Raw genomic sequence first — 26292 nt, forward strand, 5'->3', positions numbered from 1 at the left:
GAGCGTGGCCCTGGCCACACTTGAATTAGGACGCGTAGCCCCCAGAATGGAGACAGCGCATTTCCATTGTTTTAAGTCACCCAGTGTTGGTACTTTGTTACAGCAGCAGCCCCGGGAAGGTCAGACAGCTGGGGAGGCCATGCCACGGTCAAGACCATCAAGTAAAGGTTCAGGATGCTCTGGTGGGCTCTTCAGACTACTTCCCAAGGGTGACTCACAGCTCCCTGGAGAGAAGCAGGCTGGGACTCAAGGGCCTGGGCTTTCTTTTCCTTTCTTCTGTGTTTCCAGGAAGCCCTTGGAACAGATGTAGAAACAGCTCTTTCCATCCAGCCTGGCATCTTGCTTCCAGAGGCAAGAGGCTGAGCAGGCCAGCAGGTTAACATTTAAGCAGCCCTGAGCACGGTGTTCTCATGTGAAAACTGGGGCCTGGCAACTGGCCTCCTCCCCATCCCAATTCCCCACCCCCCTATCCCCCCACCATCTCCCCATCGCCCCTCCCCCCCAGGCCTTGAAAGAGGTCTGAATTATATATTCAGTCAGTATTCGTCGCTTGCTGTTAGCACTTGGGAAGCAGGGACCCTGTCGTATTCATCTTTCTGGTCTGGGGCTCTGCTCGGAGGAGGAGCTCCCCAGGTGTTTGGTAAAATGAATTTGTAAAGCAGTTGTTGAGTCATCCGTCAGGTCCACACTGGAGCAACACGACACAAAGGACCTTTACTCTGGGGAGGGTTTCTAGCCACCTGTTCTATCAGGCTCCTTCCAGCAGCCCCTGGCAGTAGCCGTGTGGTAACAAGGATCCCACAGTTTTGCAGGAGACCCACACCCTCTTTTCCCCCAGGCTCTCACCTCTCGGACTCCCAGACCCAAGGCAGGGCCGGAGGGGGCGGATGTTGATGTGGGACATGAGCAACTGCACTTTCAAGTGACCTGTGGCTGTCCGAGCATCTCCAAGCCAGCGTCTGACAGGTAAATGCAAGGTGCTTTCCATGCTCCCAGGGCCACAGTCGGGGCAAAGTACCCCGATGGGAGGGACAGAAGCGTGGAGGGTCGAGGAACATGAGCGGCCTCAGGTCACATCCCCACACGGGCCATACAGAGTCCTTGTCTTGGTCTCTCCGTGTGACGGCAGTTCTGCTCCCGCCTGGAAAAAGCTTTACCGTATTTACATGTGATAAGGACATTACCGTATTTACATGTGATAAGGTCGTTGCCATATTTACAAGTGGTAAGTGCCACCACCGACTGGTTGAATGACTGAGGGCTGAGTGGGGATCCCATAGATCCTTAAGCATTTATTGAGCCCTTATTATCTGCACACTGTGGTGGGGAATCAAAGGCAAAAGGCACAGTCACTAAAAAAAGAGTCAGCTTGAATCAGGGAGCCAAGGCTCACACAGACCAGCACAAACGGTGCAGGGAAGAGGGGTTGGGGGTGCAGGCTTTAGAGCCAGACTGGGTTCCAGTCCCAGCTCTGCCACATCCAAGCTGTGTGCGCCCTGGACACATGACTCAACCTCTCTGTGTCTCAAGTTCTTTAAAAGTAAGATGGGAATGATACTAATCACCATACCCACTTCGTTGACTGAATAGAATATGCGTGCAGCACTTAGTTTCTGGCACTTTACCAGTGTTAACTGTGGTGGTGATGATTATGATTGACTATACTGTTAAGTGAGTTATTATATATAAAGTGCTAAGCAGTGCCTGGCATTTATGAAACACTCAGTAATATTAATTGCTATTACTATTATGATTACTATCATTTTTATTTTTACATTCTGAATTAGTTTTCTATGTCTGTATAACAAATCATTCCAGAACTTAGCAGCTTAATACAACAAGAAACATTTATTATCTCACTTATTATTAGTTTCTGTGGGTCAGGAATTCGGCAGCCACTTACAGCTGCCTGGTCCTAACTCGGGGTCTCTCAAGAGGCTGCAGACAAGCCATTACCTGGGGCTTGACTAGGATCTGCTTCCCGGATGGCTCACTCACGAGGCTGGCAAGTTGGCGCTGGCTGTTGGCAGTGGCCTCAGTTCTTTCCCACGTGGACCCCTGCATGGGGCTGCTTGAGAGTCCTCACAATATGGCAGCTGGATCCGTGCCTGCAAAATAATCCAAGAGATTATTTTGGACGCAGAAGCCAGCGTCTCTTATTGTTTTTTATTGAGCCACAATAACCTACTAGTTATGGGGGTTGACCCTGTTCATTTTGGGAGGGGCTACATAAGGGTGTGAACACCTGGAGTAGAGACTCATTGGAGGCTGACCCCCACCACGTCCTAAATTGTGTGGCAGAGACTATAACTTCCACAGGAGTTCAGATGAGAGGGAGAAAAATGAAGGTAAGAGGGCTTAGAGAATGCGTGGAGTTTTTACAGCTAGATCTTGAGGGGTGTCCGTCGCCACTTCTTTTTCCTCAAATTCCTTATTTCTGTGGCACTTGGACAGAGAAGAGGGTAGGGCTTTGATAATCAGAAGGGCAAAGGGGAGACAGGGGAAGTATGAGGAAAATTTTAAAAGAGGTGAACGGGATTTATTTAAGGGATAGTAAAAAGGAGACTAACATTGGGAAGGAAAAAACTCTAGAAATAGGGTGAGAGAGGCAGCCTGGGCTGCCTTTTGCCAAGGGGGGTTGCAAAAGCCAAGTAAATAGGCGTAAACTAGCTGGAGTAGGAAGTAAACGTTAAGGGCATAAGGCTTTGGAGAAACATTTTCAAAATGCTTGCAGGCTTGTTTGATGTGGGACATTTGAGGCTAAAGAATTTTCAAAGGTGAAGAATGTTCTCCTCTAAGGGGGCATTCACTTCAATGCAAGCATAGCCTGGGGGGTCAAGGCAATACCAGGAACCAGACTTTAATAGCTTCCTTATATCAGGGTAGGAAGCTCAAGTTGATAAGAAAGTTGGAATCGAGCATCCCAGCTGGAGGGGGAGCCTCCCCAAAGGAAACGTTGGAGTGGGAGATAGTCTATGTTTACACAGTGCTCAGGCCATGCCTGCAGTTTACACAAACTGCATCCTCGAGCCGCCTGACCTAGAAGAACCCACATCTGGTGCCCAGCCAGTGCCCAGAGGAACTGCCTGCCCAGCCCCAACCAGCCCGTGAATGCAAAGCTGCTTGGACGCGCCTGGGGAAGAGGACTGCTCTGCCCACACTGGGGCCATGACGGTCACCTACATGTCCCCTTCGTGTCCCACACAGAACTACCTGCAACCCCTCCAGTTAGGTTCATTCATCAGGACAATAAGAAAACCTCAGAACGCCCACCTTCCCGTTTTCCCTCTTCCCTTTCCCTTCTTTCAGAACAACTCAGATCCCATTCACCTGCTTTCCGAGGCCCCAGCCGAGCTCCCAGGCTGGTAGATGTGCTCTAACACATCAGCTGTCCCTGTTCCCCACTTAGCACTGTGATGGCTACTTGGCCACTTGGTCTCGCCCACTGCAACCTTCCCGTAAACGCCCTCCCTTTCGTACTCCACAACACGCGGCACAGTGCCCAGCCCATGCAGACGCTCCCCACGTGTCCAGACAAAGCAGTGCTGGGCTGGCTTCACCCTCCATAGGTCAGTCCCTCCCTGTGTGCCAGCAGCCACAGGCTTGCTTTTGACCTGGACCATCGCAGGAGGAGACTGGACATCACGGTGACTCAGGCCACAGGAGGATTAGAGGAGCCCGGGGGGGGCGGAGCGAGGAGGCGGGGTGGGAGGGCGGAGCGTGGAGGGGGGGCCGTGGAGGGGTGGGAGCGGAATTAGGTCGGGGGCGGGGTTAGGTCAGGGAGCTGTCCTTTCCCTTACAACACAGCAAAGCCTCGAGTCACGTTGGAAGTCATGCCTTCCCGGGGAGGTTGTGAAGGGGATGAAAAACTAGCCAGGGAGCCGTTGCAGCCTCGACTTTTCCTCCAACTTCTGAAGTCTTTAATTCGGCTCCAGCCTGGACCCAGCACCTCAAGGAGTTCCCTAGAATTAAGGAGTGTCTTTCACAATCTCAGAGACTCTGGGCAAAGTCCAGGGTCACCGTGTGATTCAGAGGGTGGAGTGGATGCTGTAAATTATGTATTTGCTTAAAAAAAAAACATTAAAAAAAAAAAGAACAACAGTCTCCTGGGCCTGGGCTCAGCCATCTGTCTTGGGCAGTTGCTTTCTGACGGGCAGAAACACCCTGGTTCCTTGAACCTCTCAGGGTCAAGCCAGTCTCCCAAGCAGGCACGCGGTCCCCAAGCCTCCTAGCATCTCTGCCTGTGTCCTTGCCCTCACACTAAAGAGGCTCGTGGCTTTCCAAGTCCTGTGGAGGCTGCCTCTGAGGAGTCTCCGGACGGTTCCGTTCGCTCTCACGCCAGCCAGGTACTGTCACTACACACCTGAATTACTACAGCCATCTCCAAGCTGCTCTTCCTGGCTTGGGCCCCCTCTCTCTCGTCCCCTCATGGACACCAGCGCCAGGTGCATCAGACTAAAACTGCACATGGCGCCCGCCCCCTGCTCAAGAGTATTACCGTGCTTCCTGCTCAGCGACGGAATAAAATCTCAACATTGTGACCTGACACCACCATGCCTCATCAACCTAACCCGGCTGATTCTGATCAAACGGATGGCTCCCACGGTGTCCTGGGCACATGCCGGGCACCTGCCTGCAATGCCCTTCCTTTCTTTGCAAACAATCATTCCAGGCTTCCGTCTGCTTCCCACGGTTTGGCCCAGGAAACAGCCACTAGCTCCAAGTAGCTTTTGAACACTTCAAATATGGCTCGTGACACTGAGGAACTTAAATTTTATTTAAATTTTAATTAATTTAAATGTAAAGACTGAAAAAAAATTCGACTCAGGTACTGGGAAATGTTTAAGTATGTTGGGAACAATTTGGTTTTGTGACTCTGTTTTTTCAACTGTAAATTTTATGAAATCTAAATACAGGCCAGATGTCCTCAATGAAAAATTTAGCATCTGAGTTGAGATCGCTGCAAATGTAAAAACAGACACTGGATTTTGAAGACTTAATCCAATAAATAATAATGTAAGATATCTCTGTAATAATCCTTATATTGATTACATGTTGAAATATTTTGGATATAGTGGGTTCAATAAACTCTATCGTGAAAATCAATTTCACTTTTTTTTTCTAATGTGGCTACTAGAAAACTTAAAGTTACGTCTGTAGCTTGCATTATATTTTTATAAACAGCCATGTTCAAAACTCTAGATTCCTGAAGCAGTGATCAGTAGAGTACATTTAAAACTTAACATACACAACTTTGTATTTTTTAAAAATCTCCATATTTATATAACAAAATCATTAACCACCTTCAATCCCCAACACCTAGCAGCAAACGCTACATTATCTGACACCTATGTGGGCAAGGCACTTTGTCAGGCACTTTACATGTTACCATCATACTGAGCCCTCTCAGCAACTCAGTGAAGTGTGGGCATAGTTAGCTCCATTTTTCAGATAACAAAAATGAAGCTCAGGGCTTCCCTGGTGGCACAGTGGTTGAGAGTCCGCCTGCCGATTCAGGGGACACGGGTTCATGCCCCGGTCCGGGAAGATCCCACATGCCGTGGAGCGGCTGGGCCCGTGAGCCATGGCCGCTGAGCCTGCGCGTCTGGAGCCTGTGTTCTGCAACGGGAGAGGCCACAACAGCGAGAGGTCCGCGTACCGCAAAAAAAAAAAAAGAAAGAAAGAAAGAAAAAAGAAGCTCAGAGAGTTTAGGTGGTTTTTGCCAGGATTCTCATGGCAGGTACATGAAGCAGCAAAGCTGGGATTTGATCCCACCCCTGCCTGGCTCTCGCTATTGCTCTTGCGACCCCAGCGCATGTCTGATAGGAGTGGGCAGCCACGAAGGATCTGCTGCTGAGAAGGATGAGGGCTCAAGTTCTAGTTTCTCCTGGCCCACACAGGCAAACCCTGCCATCCTGCTTGCCCGCTGTGAGCAGGCCACTTGATTGATGTGCAGAGTGGGACGGTGTGTCCTAATCACCCCACGCCATGCACACCCTTTGGCTAGTTCAAGTCACTTAACTCATAACGTGGTAGTATCTGGCAGTGCCAAGTTAGAGCATGTAGCACGATCTGGGACCCTGCTTCTGACAAGTGGGGCTGAGCCATGAGTCCCTCTAGTCACCGCACACGACCCTCCAGTCCTGGAGGGCTGCAAATCCAGCTGGCAGCCATCAGAAGTGCGGGAAAACAACCTGGGAGCAGGCAGATGGTGCCTACTGATTTAAATTACCTACTTTTAGGGAGCCTTTACCATACGACATGCTAGATGCTGAAGGTACCAGGGAAGTTGGCTGTGTCCCTTGTCTCAGGGGGCCCACATTCTGGTGCAGTGGGTGAGGGAGGGGACAGTTACAGTCCGCTGTGACCAAGGCTGGGATGGGGGATGGTGGGTGAGGTTGCTGTAGGACCTCAGAGGCCAGGTATCTTGATCAGCCCGGGGAGACTGAGAGGGGAAGGAAGGGAGGGAGGCAGGGAGGGAGGGAGGAAATAATGGGCCGGGGGGATGGAGGGCAGGGAAAGAGAGGGAGCAGGAGAAGGAAAAGAGCTGAGATAGAGGAAGACAGCCTGCGAAGCCAAACAGGGAGAACTTTGGGTGTTTTCTCCCACTGCCGGCCAATCGAGAAAAATGGCTGGCACGGGTTTGGGATGGGCATGAAATTCACCAAGAGAGTAATTTGTCAAAAGAAACATCTCCCTAAGAAAATGCCATTATTCCATGAGAGGATTATGCTGGGAGATGGTGGGAAGGCTTTTCAGAAACACCCCTTAGTTCCTGGCTATTGATAAAGTGCCCACTACTATTTGTTCCCTGGTTTATGGAGAAGATTAAATAGTTAAGAATAGGGCCAGGGAGGGCCAAATCTTTTGGGAACCCAAGACGTAAATGGACGTACATCAGAACTCACCGTGCTTTCCCTGGGGAGTTAAATAGCTCCCCAATCCCAATTCCTTAACTGGGATTATAACAAATTATCCAAATGTCTCTGTGATCTGCAGGATTCTTACTGAGAAAAGCATCTAGGGCAATAGGTGTCAGTCTTTTAACATCCGAGCCCTTCGCCCTTTCTGCCCTCCAAAAAGCACACACAGAGCTCCTAAATTACAGAGAATGAGTTTTGCTTGAAGGGCCTCACATCCTGCCTGAGGTGGTCCCACGGAACCCCATGTCCCCTTGGAGCTGGGTTTAACTTCTTGGGGTCACTTCCTTTGCTTCCCCTCAGGCCCTGAGCAGAAATCCAGGGTAAGGGAATAACTGAGGTTTGGGCCAAAGCGCATGGTGTGTCTGCTGTTCTACAGAACACTCTTTGACCTCTTGCCCGGGGTGGCCTTGGGAAGGATGGCGACGCCCCAGAACCTTGGCAGCTTCTGCCAGAGGAGCACAAAAGTCCCCAGCCAGGGACTGGCTAAGGGATGACTTCTACGTGGTGTTTCGGCTGAGCATTCATAAGTTTCCCTGTGGGGACCCAGTTCAAGGGCCTAGAGAGTTGGAGGTTTTTGAGGTCTAGTTTAGGCCCCATGTCTGTAAAATGGGGCAATTTAGATGGTATCTCATTATACCCTCCCAGCCAGTACTGTCCTAGCTCCGAGCAAGAGAAGCCCCCTTGCCCCCGACCTGTGCTTTAGAAGGTCCTGCTCTGACCCTCTTCTGCTGCAGTCCCTACTCACAGGGTGAGGCCAAGGGACCCACCCATAGCCTGTGCTCCCACACACACCAAATGCACCCACCCCTAGGGCAAGGGGTGTCCAATGGAGGCTGTAGGGAGGGGTGTGAACAGAGCATGGTGTGTGGGATGAGGCATCCCCTCATCCCCGTGACCTTGATGGCACAGCTGTTGCTTTATCAGTTGGACAAGCAAATACTTTTTTTTTTTTTTGCGGTACACAGGCCTCCCACTGTTGTGGCCTCTCCCGTTGCAGAGCACAGGCTCCGGAGGCACAGGCTCAGCGGTCATGGCTCACGGGCCTAGCCGCTCCGCGGCATGTGGGATCTTCCCGGACCAGGGCACAAACCCGTGTCCCCTGCATCGGCAGGCGGACTCTCAACCACTGCGCCACCAGGGAAGCCCAAGCAAATACTTTTGACAGAAGGAAACATGGTGACACGGACTAAAAGCCTGCCCTGTCATTTTATATAATGCCCCCCAAATACTCTGAGATTATTGCACCCAATTTACAGATTAGAAGACAAAGCCCATGCTCTGAATGCACTGTGCTGACATCTCCACTTGAACCTCTGCCCTCTGGTTGAGGTGATTCCTTACCTGACACTCCTGGTGCTGGTGAAAACTAATAAACCCCGCCCTTCTCAGAGTTCAGATTTGGGGGACAACATCCAATATGCATGTATTTTTCTCACTGTTGTTATCAACAGACACTGTTGGGGAAGAGAGACATCAGCATCTGTGAGTGAATCTGAGCACAGGAAAGAGAAGAGATTTTTTGTTGTTGTTCTCTTCTCTCTTTCTTTCTTTCTTTTTTCCTTTTACTGAAGTGTAGTTGATTTACAATGTTGTGTTAGTTACTGCTGTACAGCAAAGTGATTCAGTTATACATGTATATACATTCTTTTTTTACATATATTCTTTTCCATTATGGTTTATCATAGGATATTGAATATGGTTCTCTAGAAGAGAGATGTTTCAACCATAGAAGGAAGAGCTCAGGAAATACCTGGGATGACGTTCTGACCAGCACAATATTGCTAAACCTTCAGAAGGTTTTTAAAGAAGTTTGGTAGCTTCGTCCTCAAATAATCTAAAACTGAATCTCTCATGTATGGGCTGAGATGGAGTGCATTTGTTCTATAATTTAATCCTCAGGACATAACTTTAGGTATCAATATTCCCATTTTACAGATAGGAGAGGCAAGGCTCGGATATGTTAACTGAGTTCTCCCCAAGTTCCCATACTCTGCTCCCTCTCTGGGAAACGAAACGACTAGCAAACAATCTGGTATGCTTCCTATGGTTTAACCAGAAAAGCAGATGACCTCAACTTGATGCTTGAGGGACTTTTTCCTATTACCATTCTGTGTATTAGCAGAAAAAGGGAAAGCAATCACAGTACAGAACTGCTTGCCGCACAAAGAAATGCTCTCTCTTGCTTTTATCTCCTCCCCATCTTCTCGTGTGTGGGTCTGGCATAACCCTCCCCCGGCTAGGGGACAAGCAGCAATCGAAGCGAGAGAAGGACCTCTGGGGCCGGTGCTCATCTTTCAGACCCCTGACTGTGATTCTGATTCAGCAGTGGGTGCCTTTCCCTGAGTCCTGCGGTGAGCTAGCCCTCCTTTTCCTTAGCAGCTGACACAGGAGTTTGGAGACAGATGCATTGATGACATTATTTGCTCCAGGGAGCCAGGCTGTCAAAGTCTGACAAAGGCAACATGGACTGTTTCTCAGTGCCCCTGGGTGAGTCCTTACTGCATGATGGTCAACACGTCCTGGCATTTATACTGAGGCAAAGGCTAGGTCTATAGGCCATGACGTGTGATGATGCCCAGCTAGTCAGCTAGCCAGGAGCGTGGTTCCTGCTACTCCATGTTCCGAGGGAAAAAAAACCCACAGCAGCTGGACTGGGGGCAGAGGATGTTAATTTACAGGAATCAGCTGAGATTTTGCACTTAAACTTCTTTGGAGAAACAGAACTTATGTTAGAGGACCTTTACCTGTTACTGGCAAGGGGCAGTCCATTTACAGGCAATAAAACATAAAAAGGCATCCTCACCTTGAAAAGCTGTAAGGGAAAAAAGAAAGGTGAGAGATTGAGCTAGGATGTTTTGAGTTTCCCAGAAAGAGCTTCAGATTTCCAAGCAAAGCCTTGTGTTGAGTGTTATATAAATAGACTGCCCATAAATGAGTCCAATGCAGTAAGCAAGGTGTAAGGGTTTCTATGAGAGCTGGTGTATGTCTTTCAGACACAGGCTTTTGACTTTGGAGAAGCTGAGTGAGGTCACAGCTTGTCAACACCAGCGCATGGATCTTTCTCGGAGGCTGAGAAAGTAATTAATTAAAGTAATTAAAATCATGTTCTCCCTTAATAACAAGAGCAAGAAAACCCACTGACAGTGCAATTCCACGTGCCGAGTTTCATACAAAACATTCCCCATGAGAGGCTTATCCTGGTAGGGGCACCATCGCATTTCATAACAACAAAATTTGCCTTTTCATATGGAACTCACGTTAAGGGAACATCTGGGGCTTCCGCCACCAAGTAAATATTGCCAGAAGCGTGGCTCCTTTTTTCTTATTTCTACATCAACCACCTGGAACATTTTACAAACCAGAGCCTGAACTCCATCAGAGAACAGCTTAGTAGAATCAGCCTAAAAGCTGGTAAACTTTGAGGTGGCAGATAGCCTGAAAGGGGCTGGAAAAACAGACCAAGCAACCACCCAACAAATAAACAAACAAACTTAACTGTTTGTTCCTTAAATTTGATCTTCATACACTTGGGCACTCGGGGAACTACCGCTTTTCGGCATATCAGAAAGAGCCCTGGGTTCAGAGTCAAAAGGGGGGATTTCTTAGTTCTGGCTCTGCGAGTGGCCAGGCTGAGGGAGGCTGTGAGCAGTACCTCACTCAGACCTTTCTTCCCTCAGTTTCCTCCTGCTCTGGGAGTGAGCTTAATGCTGGGTGTTCCTGTCAGGCTATTGTGAGCAGAGAATGAGATCAAGTAGGTCAAAGTGCTTTGTGGCAGTTAAAACATTACACACACACACACACACACACACACACACAACTGTAAGGGATTTGTATTATGGGAGGACTAGGGAATTCCCTTCCTTTCCTGGGACAGAAAGGAAGATACGAAAAATCCGTGCCTGTTTTACCTGTAAGAAAGAATTAGAATCCACCTATTTATAACACTGATGATGACACAGAAGACAGTTCAGTAACGAGAACCATGGATGTGTCGTCAACCTTGTTAGAAAATTAACACATGGTTTCACCATCCAGTAATGTGACTGATTTTTTAAATAAACATACTTAAATGGGTGTGGTCCTGTCGTGAATAGTGAGTAGTCACCTCGGCAGGTGAAACACTTATTTAAATTATATGTCCCATCATTCCAAAAAAAATTTTTTGTTTTTAACTCTTCTTTTGGAATTGTTCCTAGAGCCTCTGGCACGTTCTTTCGAGCATGTCTGAGGGTGACAAATTTTTGTCCTTTGTGGAAAATACTGATTTTTGTAAACAGCCCAGAGTTATTTGGCATGGAGTTTGGTAAACGGGCTAAGTAATGCCACTTTTTAAAAACTGTGACTATAAGATAGGAAAACTTTCTTTCAGTTCCAACAGCAACTGACAAATGGTTGGAGTTCCCTGGTGGTCCAGTGGTTAGGACTTTGTGCTTCCACTCTAGGGGGCATAGGCTCAACCCCTGGTTGGGGAGCTGAGATCTGCAAGCCAAGCAGCACAGCCAAAAAAAAAAAGAACAAATAGTAGATTTCAGGAATCGACCGTGTTGCTAGAAAGGATCCTTCATAAGGTGCCCACATTAGAGTAGAAAAGCCATCTGGAAATGCATTTCTACAATTTTAGTCACACCTTCATTATTTATCTAGCAAGACTGTTTGCCACTAGACTTAGAGTTTCCAGAAAGAAAAGAGCACTGCAACTAATTAACTGTTTAATCATTTTATCACAGCTCCTCTGGGCATCTGAACCCCTCATTTGCATATGGATTAACTGGCTAATACAGATGTTTCCAATGAATTCACATCTGGGTCTATTGAAAATGGAGTAGCCAGCCAATCCAATTCCAGCCAACAAACTCTATATTCCCTTAAAAAGTTTAGAATTTTTTTTGGTTATGAAACTATCTGAAAATTAGAATATTACTAATATCATTACAACGTAACCTGAAGCAACAGCTAGAGTGGATTTGCTTCTGGTGCAAATAATTTAAACTGTTAGCATTACTTTAAAATAATCATAATCAGGGAATTCACTGGCTGTCCAGTGGTTAGGACTCTGCACTTTCACCGCCGAGGGCCCAGGTTCAATCCCCGGTCAGGGAACTAAGATTCCACAAGCTGCACGGCCAAAAAAAAAAAAACCCAAAAAAACATAATCACACTTCTATTCACTGAATATTGCACAATGTTAAATGCATCCAAAGACTTTTATGGAAACTATTGTTTTCCCTACTTCATTTTTTTTTTATTGTGGTGAAATTTACACAACATTAAATTCATCATTTGACCATTTTAAAGTGTACAATTTGGGGGCATTTAGGACATTGCCAATGTTCTCTGAATAAACCATCACCACTATCTAGTTCCTAAACATCTTCATCACCCCAAAAGGAAAGCCTATGCCCATTAAGCAGTCACTCCCTGTTCTCCCCTCCCCCTGCCCCTGGCAACTACTAATCTGCTGTTTCTATGGATTTGTCTATTCTGGGCATTTCATATAAATGGAGCCTTACACTGTGTGGCCTTTTGTGACTGGTTTTTTCATGTAGCATAATGTTTTCAGGGTTCATCCACGTTGTAGCATGTGTTAGTACTTCATTTGCTTTCACAGCTGAATAATTGCGTTGCATGGGTACACTACATTTTGTTTATCCATCCATCCATCGATGGATCTATGAGTTGTTCACCCCTTTGGGCTATTCTGAATAGTGCTGCCATGAACACAGGTGTACGTTTTTTTCTTTGAACGCCTGTTTTCAATTCTTTTGGGTATATACCTAGGAGTGGAATTGCTGGGTCATATGGCAATTGTATGTTTAACTTTCTGAGGAGCCACCAAACCTCTAGCTCATTTTAATGCTCATGTTTTCAAGGTGGCTTGATGACCAGACAGTTAGGAGCAGTTGGACAACTGCAGCCAGACTCCAGGCTGGGCCCAAAGAGGTCTCTTTTTTTCAGAAACACTGATTAGAGCAGCTGGGCTTGATCTGAGCCAAGCTTGTTCCAACAGAAGGTTACAGGCAGGGCTTGGAACAGCTTTCTCTGTTGGTCTACGTGTCACAACATGAACTGGCAGGGCGGGAATACCTTCCTGCCTCCTAGAGATCCTTGGTTCTCCAATTATGTTGCACACACTACTGGAAAAAGAAAAAAGATGTTAACTGATAGGCTTCTCTCTTCCTGCTTTTGTAAAATTCAAATTAGCATCTGAAGTCCAGGTAGAAATGGGTGTTTGGGGGTCAATGCTATACCCCTGTCCTGGGCAGAGGTCTGTCCTTTCATGGTTGGAGAACAGAGCTTCCCAAACACTAGCTGAGGCTACAGAGAGATCTTGCATCCCAGGTGGACTTTTACCATCTATTTTGCCTGAAGGCATGGCCTAGTGATTCTGACCCTATCAATCCACAGATACTGGAATTGAACCGACCCTACTTTGTATATTGTAGCTTATCCACCCCTGTGGGCTTGGCCAGGACAACAGGAGATAATCCTACTGTAGGTATTGTTTACTGCAGCCAATTTACGAGTCATGAGGCTCCTCAGCCATTAACCCAACACGGCCAGTAAACTGATTAGCACTGATTTTTAAATTTAAACGTGTTCATGAGCCTCTCAGAGTGCTGACCTCCTTCTCACCTCAGTGCCTGACACATAGAAGTTTCTGAGCCCCAGAAGCCCCAGTCAAGGAGCATTAAGGCTGCACTGCCATAAACAGAGACCGACCCAAATGCCTTTTTCCACTTGAAACTAGAATACTAAGAGAGAAGAAGTTGGCTTCCGGGGTCCTTGCGATGCAGTCTCTCTGCCAAGCCAGCTGTCACTTGTCGCTTGTCTCCTGGCAGCCCTTCAGGTGTCCTGGCCTGAATCCTCTATTAAGATAGAAAAAAAGTCCCTCGGCTGGTCATATCCTCTGCAATCTGGCAGGAAACCTAAAATTTGCCGGCTCTTGTCCTCGGTCTGTTTGCTTATCTGCTTCCTTCTAGGGAAGAGCCTGCATCACAGTGTCCGGTGAAGGGGGATTTTCACCATGACCTCACCCTCCGGCAGCTACCGTCCAGATTTCAGCGCGGCAGCTCGGGTGGAAACCCACATCAACGAAACATCAACAGTCGCTCCTGGCACATCTCAGAGGAACGGCAAGGTCTGAGAATGACAAAGAGAGCTGCGGGTGGGGCTGGGGGAGGATGGATGACGTCTGGTCACCATTCTGGGCTTGGGAAAGCAGGATGTCAAGGAACCCACTTTAAGAAAATGCACCAAAAACTTCCCAAGCTCGCGCTCGCTGTTTGTATAACTTCGAACCAAAGACTTCGAAATTAGGTGACAGCCGGCGGCGGGGAGGAACCAGGAGTAAGAACGGCGGGAGCGGAGGAGCCCAAAGGGCAGCGCCCGCGACCTGGTCTCCGGCCTCCCGGGCCATCGGAAGTAGCCCTTCTGCACCTAAGTGGGTGCAGCCAATTCAAGGGCAACCGAAAGTCCTGCTCCCCAGGTGCCTGCCCCGGGCGGGGATGCCCGGCCCCGATGGAGGTCACGTGACCACAAGACCCCGCCCAGCCGACGCCTCCCCGCGCGCGCCCGGCGGCGGTCGCGGGCTCGCGAGAAAACGTGAGTCTCCGGCCCGGGGCGCGAGTCGGGGGAGCGGCCGCGGCGTGCGCGCGCGTCCCCGGGAGGCTGCGGGCGCGCGCACGCCCCGGGGCCACCGCCCCTCCCGGGCCCGCCCTCCTTCCCTCCCTCCCCGGCTAGCCTGGCCCGCCCTGCCCGGCCCGCCCTGCGAGTCAGTCCGCTGGCTCCCTCCCTCCCCCAGCGCGCTTGGGCCGCCGCAGCGCTCCGCGCCCTCGAGCCGCCGAGCCGGAGCCGCCCGCCGCCCGCGGAGGAGGCGGAGGAGCCGGAGGGGCCCGCCGAGGCGGCGGCGGCGGCAAGATGGCGGACTTCCTGCCGTCGCGGTCCGTGCTGTCCGTGTGCTTCCCGGGCTGCGTGCTGACGAGCGGCGAGGCCGAGCAGCAGCGCAAGTCCAAGGAGATCGACAAATGCCTGTCGCGGGAGAAGACCTACGTGAAGCGGCTCGTGAAGATCCTGCTGCTGGGCGCGGGCGAGAGCGGCAAGTCCACCTTCCTCAAGCAGATGCGCATCATCCACGGGCAGGACTTCGACCAGCGCGCGCGCGAGGAGTTCCGCCCCACCATCTACAGCAACGTGATCAAAGGTGCCGGGGATCCCGGGCCCGGGGGGCCGGGGGCCGGTGGGTCGTTGGGCCCGGCCTCGGGCCGCGGCGCGGGACCGGGCACCGCCCTCGTTCGCTCTGTCCCTGGCGAAGGACCGGGCCCGGCGGGCGGGAAGGGGGCGCGGCCCGGGGGAGAGGATGCCCGGGGGCGACCCGTTCCCTCCCTTGCCGCCCGGGCTGGGGGCGCGGCGGGTCCCCCACCCCCAGCCCCGCCGCTGGCCTCGCCCCCTGCGAGAGGGAAGTGAGGCGAGCCGAGTGCCCCGGAGCGTGGGGTGACCTCTCCTGTCCTCCCTCCGGACGAGCCAAACCCAGACTGTCCATCCTCACCCCACGCCCGGGCGCTGCCCGCCCAGCCTCGCCGCCCCGGGTGGTGGGTGACCCGAGTCACATGGGGTCGGGGCTGCTCCCAACTCCTGAGCCGGGGAGTTCTGGAACCGCCGCAGTCAGGAAACTTGTGCCCCAGACCCTGGTCAAGGGCGAAGGGTGACAGCTCTTGGGCCCTTTGGGGCAAGGATATGAAACTTGAGGGTGTCCTATTTACTGTGCTGCTATCAGGAAAGAGTACACCATACAGTCAGCCTAAAAAAGTTAGCGGTGGTTTTTCGCCCCAGTGTCACGGTCGGGCAGGATGTTTGCCTGTAATCACCATGCAGCACGTTCCACTCTCCTTTTGCTTAATAATTGGGGGCGGGAGGGAGGGGGTACCACCCTTGTTTCTACTACTTAAATGAAATCGTGTGTTGATACAAAGAATCTTCGGCCTAAATGTGATGCGGAGCCTGTACAGGTTGAGTCAATGAGTTAGTGTTGGCTTAGACCATAGGCTCTGCTGCTGTTCGTGGGTATTTTTAAAATTGAGGGTAAGCTTTGTTCTCAGGTGAAAAACACACAAGAATTTTAGTTCTGGGCTTTCAAAGAATTACAGAAGAGGGGATTTTATTTTTGTCATTGGAGCGATAACTAGCACTCATTTTTCTTACTAGCAACTATTTTGTACTTTATAAAAGGCATTTTGGCAGAGTTGAGATACAGAGCCTCGTACTTCAGGTGCATGAGGGTTCTCTGTTGCATCTGGGTAGCAGTTATATAGGAGCTGGGTATAGATTTCAGGCCTTTCCAAGCATCGTTTTTTTTAAGGGTTTTTTTTTGTTCAGGAAGTACCTAAGTCAGTCTTTGGTGTCACTTTTTTTCTCCGGGGATTGAGTAGAGGAAAACTGCTTGGGGGGGTGTGGGGCGGGTAAGGATGGGGGAAGGGCACTAGGCCAGGAGCTCGCAGACCACAGCCAGCCCTAGTACCTCTGAAGTTAAACTGTAAAAAGTGGTTGTATTTATACTCTCTTCAATTAGAACCAAACTAATTAGAACCAAACTAATTAAGGTCTCTTTCAAGGCCGAAGACGGGCTAGCCAATCCTTAACCGAAGGTACCTTTGTATCCCCATGCAGCTGAACGATGCAGCTGAACGGAAGGGATTCTGTCAATGAATAGAGCCAGCATGTTAACTGATAGTCAGCCAGGTAAACACCTGGTTCTTCATGTGCACGGGCTCCTACGTGTGACCTACTTCGAGCATTGATGATGAGATGCAGTCACTAGCCATCTGCATTTTTTGAGTTGGCGTGATCAGAAAATTGACAGCAAAACGGTTTTTCAGTTATCCAGACAGATGACCTAATAGTCCTGTGATTAAGAGGGACTAAAGGTAACAGTCTAGTGTTAGAAATAATGGGTTTGATTTAATCTCTGTGAGTTGAAATCTCAGCTTCTACATCATTTTTGCAGTTGGTCTTCCTCCTTCTAGGGAGGTCTGACTCCATTCTCTGCCTTACACTGATTTGAAGCTGGAGATGGGAGAAGTTTCTGAGCTTTGAATGTGTTCCTGGAAGACTCAGGGTTAAGCAGGGCGCTCAGGGACCAAGCAGATCACAGGGTGATAAGTTTGGTTCTTGTTGTCTCATAAATAAATGTCTCTTTGAGAGACTCATAAAATCTTGCTTGCAGATCTTTCTTCAGAGCCTGGACATCAGGCTGTGCAGCATAATTTCTTTTTCCTTTGCTAGTTTTGGTTCTCTTGTGACTGCCTTCTACCCAGGAGTTATTTTATAAATTAGAACATGTTAAAATCCTTCAGGAGGAGCACTTGTGTTAATTGTATTTGCTTTTCAAGGCTCTAATTTTATGACTGAACAACTGTTAGTTTTTTTTTACACTCTGAGAAGTTACTCCTGTTTGTCTGGATGTTGGTCTCCAGTTTTGGAGGCACCAGGCCTGGAGTACTTAAGAAGTTTAAGGAAATAATACTAGAATCAAATCTCTGAGAATATCTAACGACTCCCATCACACGTTTTTTTTTTTTTTTTAAACAAAGGTATGAGGGTGCTGGTAGATGCTCGAGAGAAGCTTCACATCCCTTGGGGGGATAACTCAAACCACCTCAATGGAGACAAGCTGATGGCATTTGATACGCGGACCCCCTTGACGGCCCAGGGAATCGTGGAAACTCGAGTTTTTTTACAGTATCTTCCTGCTATAAGAGCATTATGGGCAGACAGTGGTATACAGAATGCCTATGACCGGCGTCGAGAATTTCAATTGGTAAGAAATTTGGTTTTTTTTAATGTTGTGATTTTATTTTAACGGCATTTATTAGCATCTGATTCTAACACACCTTTTTCACTGACTTCCACAATATAATGTATCTATGCAGAATTTTAGCCTCAGAAACTTGGATTGCTCTACATAGATGAGCTTTTTAAACTGAGCAAGATAAAAGTAAGGTAAACCCCATAGGTTTGGTGAAGTTGTTATAATTAGTTGGTCATTTTTCCTTTTTTTTTTTTTTTTTTCCGGTACGCGGGCCTCTCGCTGCTGTGGCCTCTCCCGTTGCGGAGCACAGGCTCCGGACGCGCAGGCTCAGCGGCCATGGCTCACGGGCCCAGCCGCTTCGCGGCATGTGGGATCTTCCCGGACCGGGGCATGAACCTGTGTCCCCTGCATCGGCAGGCGGACTCTCAACCACTGCGCCACCAGGGAAGCCCCATTTTTCCTTTTTGAAAGTAAGATCATAATGATTTTCTCAGGCACTTTCAAATTATTAATTTTTTTCTCGTTTTGGAAGTAATCTCTCAATTCCAGCAACAATATTGATCTTTCTAAAAACTGACCTTTTACTCTTGGATTAAGAGTTCAGTAACCTGATTGTTCAAATGTGCTCTTTATCTTTAGTCTTTAGAGGTATTTATTTCATGATTCAGATTAATGTAATCTATAAAGAGGTTAAAGTCCTTAATAATGTTAAAACAGTCATGCTTTTTGTATATTTGCATGCTGTGTTTTTTTTAAGGCTTCTAAGCACGTTTTACAAAATGTTCCTTCTTAAAAAACAAAAATAATCTGTTATTTTTTTATACCTCTGTTTCACGTGGGAAGCACCTAGAATTTATTTTACATTTATTATATCTACTTTATCTTAAACGAGACTCCCATAAGACTTTGTAGCTATTACACAACATTGAAGAGAGAGTGGAAAAGGATCTGATCTAGGTTAAAGATACAAAAATAATGACTGAAATAGATTTTTTTAATCAAGTGTTTTGTAATTTAATTGTGAATGCTTTGATTGTATTCGGGGTTTTATTTGCCAAAGACCGGAAAGATCCCAGGAATGATAGCCATCTCGACTGTATGCAGTTTGGAGGGAGTTCAGATCTGAAGTGTTTTACTGTAATGGGATCAAAATAAAGTAAAACTGCTTAGAAAAGTGTTTGATGATGTCACTGGCATTAAAGCAATTCACATTTCTGGGTGTGGCTGCAAAATGATGTGCAGCCAGCAGTCCTTGCTGTTACAGTTGTACTCAGCAGCAGTCTTTGCAATTAAAAGTTCTAGAAAAGTGTTCACGTTGGCTCTTGATAAAACCGAGACCTGAATCTTTACTTTCTCTGAATTATGGCCCTGGTGTGTAACATACAGCCTAGCACTTGATTATGTATTGTCTGGTATAGTTCTCTTCTTTAGTGTGTGTATCTTGTTTGTTAATTTATCCATTAATGAGAGGCAAGGGCAATCTCACATAATCGTTAAAATTGAGTAGCTGGCAGCATTATATGTTGAAAATTATGAATTAACTTGACAAGTGACCTCCATCCAATTCTCAGACTTGAGCTTAATTTTTGTCTTCCACACACCCCTTCTCATCTCCCTTTACCCTCCCTGTGTGTTTTTAAGTGCTGCTTATTCCCTTCTAAATTCATTTTCTCAACAAACCACACTTTTCACTATGAATTTTCTCAGGATGTTTGTTATTCGTCCTTCCAGGTCAGGGAAAAAGCATCCATCTGTAATAGCACACACTGCATATTGATTCAGTGAATAAACAAACGGCTGTACTGTAAAGTTCTCTGTGGGAAAGTTCCATAAGTCCATTTAATTGAGGTTGGACCTCACTGACACTTATTGAACTTGAACGTTCACATCTTACAGTCTCGTGGCCATCGTTGTTGAGAAGGCATTCCTGAGGATTTATTCGCCATTAAGAACGAATGGGTAAAACCACTCAGGCTGAGGGCCTGCAGGTTCTTGACTGGAGCCAGCTGATGCTTTCAGAGCAGAGAAGGCCTCACAGACAAGGAGAGACGAGTTCCAGAAATACTTCTTTTCTGTTGAAAAGTAGAGACCCAGGGAAAGAGGAGCAGGGAGAGATCTAGTTTTAACTCCTGGAGGACAGGGATTTTTTTTTCCCGTGTGTCTCCTCGGCATTGCTCATGGTATACCTGGCACAGGTAGTAGGTGCTCAGTGGCTGGATCAATGGCTCTCAGACTTCGGGATGCTCCGTGGTGCTTGGCGTGCTGTTGACCCTGGGAAGGCACTTTGCCTACTTTAACTTTTCCTCGGAGTCCTCTTTGCTTCCTTCTCCCACCCACACACATAAAGCCCCGAGTCCTGTCTTTTCTGCCCCCAAAAGTCTCTTGCATCAGTCCCTCCTTTCCACCTTTCCATGTCCTGATACCTCCTGCTTGGACTTCCAGGTGGTCTTGTCCAGACACGGCCAGGTCTGCTCAGAAAGCTCTGCTTGTTCTCCACAGCTTCTGGAACAGAGTGCAACCTCTCGGTGTGAGTCCGGACTCTAACTGGCTTGCCTAGGATTCCACTGTCATTAGACCACATCACATACCCTATGACCTCTCAAATCCCACGTGCCCTGGGCTTCTGCATCCGTGGCCGTCTTCACAGAGTCCCTCTGCCCGGGTTCTTCAGGCCCGTATCTGGTTACTAGGTCTCCCCCTTCACTTAGAACAGCGCCAACCAGATTTTAATGTGACTGCATGTGGTCCATGGGCCCCTTGCAGCAAATTCAGCTGGAATCATTGCTTAACCGGAACAGAACAGTTTCCTCAACTCCCTTCCTTGCCTGGGGAGCCTGGGAGGAGCCCCGTGGTCTGTATCTGTGGCAGGCCGCAGGCCGTGGGGTGGGTTTGCTCCCGGGCCGCCGTGCTGCCGGGCCCGACCTCTCTTGCGGGGAGCCTTCCTTGGTCCTCCCGCTGGACAGGGATGCCTTTCCTTAGCCTGCCTGCCTGCCTGTGTGCCGACCCCCATCTAGTGCCTCACCTGGTGTTCCAGCTCTTTGGTTTGTCTTTGCTTCTCCCTCTAAAGCAGAATCTCCTTGGGTGTGCCTTTTTTTGGTCTTTTTCTCTCTCATTCGCATAGGGCCTGACACATTTTATTTCCTCATTTTTTTTAGACGATCTGAATTATAATATTCTTCTAGAAAAAAAGAAACAGTCCTCATTTTTTTCCTGGGAAACGTGAGTGTTTCTGTATGCTAGTTTGTTAATTTTCCAGGAGATGGGAAGTTCTTGTATTACAGAATCAATTTTTCTTTTTTGTTATGTTTAACAATATAGTATATTCTTGAATCTTGGATAGAAAAAGTAGTCATCGGGGAAATGAGAGGAGTTAGCAGGTAAAATAAGAAAAATTAGCCTTCTTGGTTTCAACTAACGCTTGATTGTTAAATTTATTAATGCAAATTTAAATGCAAAAAATGGGGGCAGTTTTTAAGCCTCCCTACGGCTTTTTTGCTTAAGATGAATGACCGCCCTTTAATCAATTTTTGGGACGAGGGTAGGGTAGTGATATCACAGCTTTGGTTTTTAGTTTTTAGCAGGCCGTTCGTTTGTTAGTAATAACTTTGGGTGCAAACATGAATGTTTTCTTTCCCTAGTTCCCAAAGGCAAACATTTCCTTTTCTGGTTAGTCTCATTGTGGGTAAGCTAAATAGCTTACTGTGGAAAAAGAAAAGTCTAAAGATTCAAGTTGTTGTTACAGCTTATGGTGCCTTTCTCGTTCGTGTAAGCTAGCACACTGAGGACAGTATATCCTAAGAAGTGGTCTCTTCTAGGGCTCAATTAAATGTTTGTAATGCTCTGCCTTGGCTGTACATTCACCATACCCTGCCACTGTACTGAGGAGATACCCTCTCTTTAGAAAAACTCACGTGACTGTAACTAGGGAATTTGCTAACTTAGAGGACTAAAGAGATGGCTGGGAAGCGATGCAACTGGGGACATGTAGTAGGAGTCACTGCCAGTTAGATTGTTCTGGACTGTGTAACAGAGTTACTTATTCAGGAATGTAAGCAGAATGCATAGACCTGGTTACACAGGACAAGAAAGTGTGCAACCCTGGGAGGAGCACTGCTGCCTTCTGTACATACTGTAACGTTGTCAGCACTAATACAACTTCCTGTGATGACCAGGCTTTTTGCAATTCCTGCGACTGAAACCATTTTCTTTGTTATCGTGGTACCTTGGGTTAGACTTAATTTTTCTTACTCAAGTAGTACAGTTTGTGCTTGAGGATAGTTACACTTCTCCAAGCTGATGAGCTAGTTTTTTCATTAAGACAGCCCTTCCCTCAGTCTGTGTAACAAAGTAACTATTTAGCCTCATGCAGTGGCCTGTAAAAAGGAGCTGATCCCTCAGTAAAATAGGAACTTCCCTTTGGGCTGAGAGATTTGTTTCTTTGTTTGCACTGCAGTATGGATTTGAAATACTATAGAGATAGAGGCATTTGTTTGTTCTTTAACACTAGAAAGGATTTGCTTTAAAGGGTGAATTACTACTTTCAGTTGTAAACTATTTTCAGTTTTCTGTTGGAGAAGGGTTTTGTCCATTTTCTTTATGAATAAAATCAAAGAAAGACTTTGACTTCAAGTTGCTAAAAACCTCCTGATTCTAGGCTTAGGGTGAAATATTTCAGCCTATATAACAAGGATTATATGTTACATTAGGAATTGTAGAGATTTTTAAATTTAGGTCTATAGAATTTGTTTTTGGTAAACTTGATCCAGTGTCAAAATGGTTATATGTTATCCAAGCCTTGGAAACCCAGAGCTGTACTACTGTTTACATTGAAAACAAAGAGGTTGTTCTGGCATGTGCTTATAGTTTTAATATAACTTTGTGAGATTTTGTGTGTGTGTGCATGTGTGTAACACATATACATGCACACCTAAGTAGATCTCTTGATTTGTTATATCAGGTTGATGTGTTCATGTTCACATGATTTTATTTTTGGTAGAAACTTGACTAGCTGTGGGATATCCGAACTCTGGGTGCTGAAGAGGGATTGTAAAATACTGTGCTGCCTTTTTATTTATTTATTTATTTATTTATTTATGGCTGCATCAGGTCTTTTTCGTTGCTGCGCACGGGCTTTCTCTAGTTGTGGTGAGCGGGGGCTGCTCTTCATTGCTGTGCACAGGCTTCTGACTGCGGTGGCTTCTCTTGTTGCGGAGCACAGGCTCAGTAGTTGTGGCATACAGGCTTAGTTGCTCTGTGGCATGTGGGATCTTCCCAGATCAGGGCTCGAACCTGTGTTCCCTGCATTGGCAGGCAGATTCTTTTTTTTTTTTTTTTTTTTTTTTGCGGTACGCGGGCCTCTCACTGTTGTGGCCTCTCCCGTTGTGGAGCACAGGCTCCGGACACGCAGGCTCAGCAGCCATGGCTCACGGGCCCTGCCGCTCCGCGGCATGTGGGATCTTCCCGGACCGGGGCACAAACCCGTGTCCCCTGCATCGGCAGGCGGACTCTCAACCACTGCGCCACCAGGGAAGCCCTGGCAGGCAGATTCTTAACCACTGCACCATCAGGGAAGTCCTTGTGCTGCTTTTTATATTACCTTTTATTGCTCTCTTTACTAGAGCGTGGACCTAACTCAGGAGAGAGACTTGTGAGCTTGCTTTTAGGAAAAGCATAATGGCCCAAGGACTTCGTGCGTTGCATAGTCCCTGTTCATCTTCCACAGATAAGCAGCAGCCCAACCAATTTGCCGAATCTTGTCATATTAGCCCCAAACGGGTGCCAGCTTCTTTCTCCAGAAAATTACTTCAAGTGCTGATAATTAATTACATCACTTTTTAATACCTTATGTTTTACAAAAATTGCTTTGTACTTTTCGGAGTACATTAATTATTTCTACCACATACACTGTCATTTAATCCTTAAGTAAAAGAAAACAAATGGAATGTGGACTGTTGTCCTCATTTCACAGATTAAAAAATTCAGAGGCAGGGAGGTTCCTTCAGCTCACAGAGGTAGTAAACGACAGGATAGACCCTGGAGCCTCCGCCTGCTGACTGCCTGTCCACAGGGTCCCATTTCGCACGCCCTCCAGGGCTCTTTCCTCTTCTGAGCAACACCCTGCACTGGTAGTTAACACTCCCCTAGTGAAGTTCTAGCATGTCATTTTAAATATATGTAAGGTTTTCTTACAAATACATAGCACTGCACCAGTACGCACACAGTTGTTTTTAATATTCTGAACTTTCCATAGTTTCCTTGTGCCATTCCTTTTTTACTTTATGAACTTAGATTATAGTTACAATGGTAATGGTAATAATCTTAAATGTAATGGCAAATTTGCTAAGTTAGAGAGATACAGTTTATCCTAGTCACCATGCATTAGGGTGAAGGCTGTTTGAATGTTCACCTCCTTGAAAACTAACTACTAGTGACCCTCAATTGATGTTTCATCAGTGAACATGGTTTTTAATGTACCCTGAAACATAGAAGTTTAATGGCAACCAGTTATCTGAAAAGCAGCCATATATTTTTTGTAGGAAAGTGACGTTTTGAAATGGGCACGTATCTGGTATACAGTTGCCCAGATTTGTTCTTGGTTTGGAGGAGATATCAGAGCACTCTTATTGTTATTTTTATGAATTCCTTTGCAGTGTTTCTCATGTAGTTGTCACATATATTTCATTCTGCTTATGAGCATTCCAGATTGTAGTTTGTTGCAAGTTTTTGTTCCAGTTAGAAAGTACCTATTTCTGGAAATTAACAGTGATTTTTATATCCTTTTTTGAAAGTATTTTGTTTTTTTTCTAGCTGTATGATACAATTCACTTCAGTCTTTGTTGTGAACATTTTTTTTTTTATGAGATGCCTTTTTTTAAGAGATTTTGTTACATCCACATTAGCAGAGCATTATTAGAATGAGCTGATAGGGATCAAGGAAATAGTTTTGTTTTGAAAACTGGACTTTAGTGGCCTTGGCTACATTTACCAGTCTCTTTCAGCGATGGTAGTTGTTTATCTTAATCTTTAAAATTTAATCTTTCTTCTTTTGGCAAAATGAATAAAAAAGATTTTTTAAATCACTGCAGTGGGTGAACTTTTTCATACATAGCTAGTCTACAACAGAAGCAGAATACTTTAGTAGAATTGCCCTTCTCTGATTTATTTTGGTTTTTGGTCTAAGTCATAAGACTTGTATACTTGGTTTTGCTACATGGAACTTTACTTTGTATCTTCCAAACAAATTAGAAAATAACCATGTTCAAATCTATTCATTTATTTTCCATATTGTAAAACATTATTACGGATGGTTTTAACCTGGGGACCTTAAAATGTGACATGGTTTTCTGCTGTGCTGTGCGATAAAGTGGAACTAGGTGGCCAGAAAGAACTCCTGTCGGTTCTGCCTCTCAGTGTGTGAGACTGAGCGAGTCCTCCAGGCTCTCTTTCTCTTTCTGCAACTGTGAAATGGGGATGATTCAACTGCCATTGTTAGTCGTTGTAGGGATTACATGAGGTAATCCATGTAAAGCCTTTGACACAGTGCCGGACACACATTAATCATTTTATTATCGTTAGCCATTAACAGGCCTAGTATATGCCATATCCATGAGCCGTAAGTAGTTTCCTAAGAGATAGAGTGCTGTAAACTTTGATTTAACTCTGTGAACTTGATTTCCCATATAAAAATCCTGAATTGTAAACAGTGCAGAATATGACTTACAGTCTCAGACCATTTGGCACCTCTAATGAAGGCAACACTAAAGAGAGGTTTGAGGTTTTCATTGCTACGTCAGTTCTTGTTTCCTTTCCAACGTCACTGTGCTTTGTTTCCAGATCGAAAATTCGTGATGTGGCTCTTCATTTCTTCATAGTACCTTTTTAACATTTTGTGAAAATGGGGATGATATGTTCTCAACTTTTAACATTAGACACATTAACCCCAAGTATCCCACCCAGCGTGACGCCCATTTGAAAGTCTTCTCTCTACTTATTTTATATTGACTGTTTTTCTCGTACATAAATTACCATACTGACCCAGATTAGCTAATTTTACCCTTACCTTTCACTATATTGACTGTATAGTTTCCATTTCCTTGACAAATATACAAACTTTTTAAAAATGTTGCTTAATCTGTCTTCCTGACAGCTTTAGCAATGTCAGTTCAGAAAGCCCTTTGCTTATGTATTTATTTTAAACAAAAAACATTTTATAAATGACAGGTCTATATCTTTATGGTTAATCCTTGTATATATTTGTAAATGATTTTTAAAACACAATTCTAAGGAATCAAATGTAATAATGACAATTAAAATGCTTTGAAAATAAGGCAGTGTATAGATGTATGGTGAAACTCAACCAGTACTGATCTTTCCCATTTGCATTGTGAGATTTCTAGCCAGAAGTATTTAATTTGGAGAACGTGCTCCTGAGACGCTTCAGATGTGTGGTCTGAATTAGCCAAAGTTGTCTTCCTGCCAGCGGCGTCGTGAGGTCACCGCAGCGTGGGCGCAGGTGCTCTGTGACTCTCGCCAAATGTGCCGCTTTCTGTCTTTCCCTCTCCCTGC

The 26292-nt window shown here is 46.5% G+C and overlaps 1 protein-coding gene across 1 annotated transcript in view; it reads left to right on the forward strand.

The window, feature by feature from the left end:
• The first annotated feature begins 14648 nt into the window (after positions 1-14648).
• GNA13 (G protein subunit alpha 13) overlaps positions 14649-26292 on the forward strand; it is a 41643-nt gene continuing 29999 nt past the window's right edge. The window contains exons 1-2 of the mRNA XM_081219686.1: positions 14649-15123; positions 17510-17736. Of these exons, the coding sequence (XP_081075812.1) occupies positions 14841-15123; positions 17510-17736 (510 nt within the window). The 5' untranslated portion in view covers positions 14649-14840. The remainder of the gene's footprint in view (positions 15124-17509; positions 17737-26292) is intronic.

This window comes from Mesoplodon bidens (assembly GCF_964165515.1).
Source record: "Mesoplodon bidens genome assembly, chromosome: 19".
Classification (NCBI taxonomy): Eukaryota; Metazoa; Chordata; class Mammalia; order Artiodactyla; family Ziphiidae; genus Mesoplodon; species Mesoplodon bidens.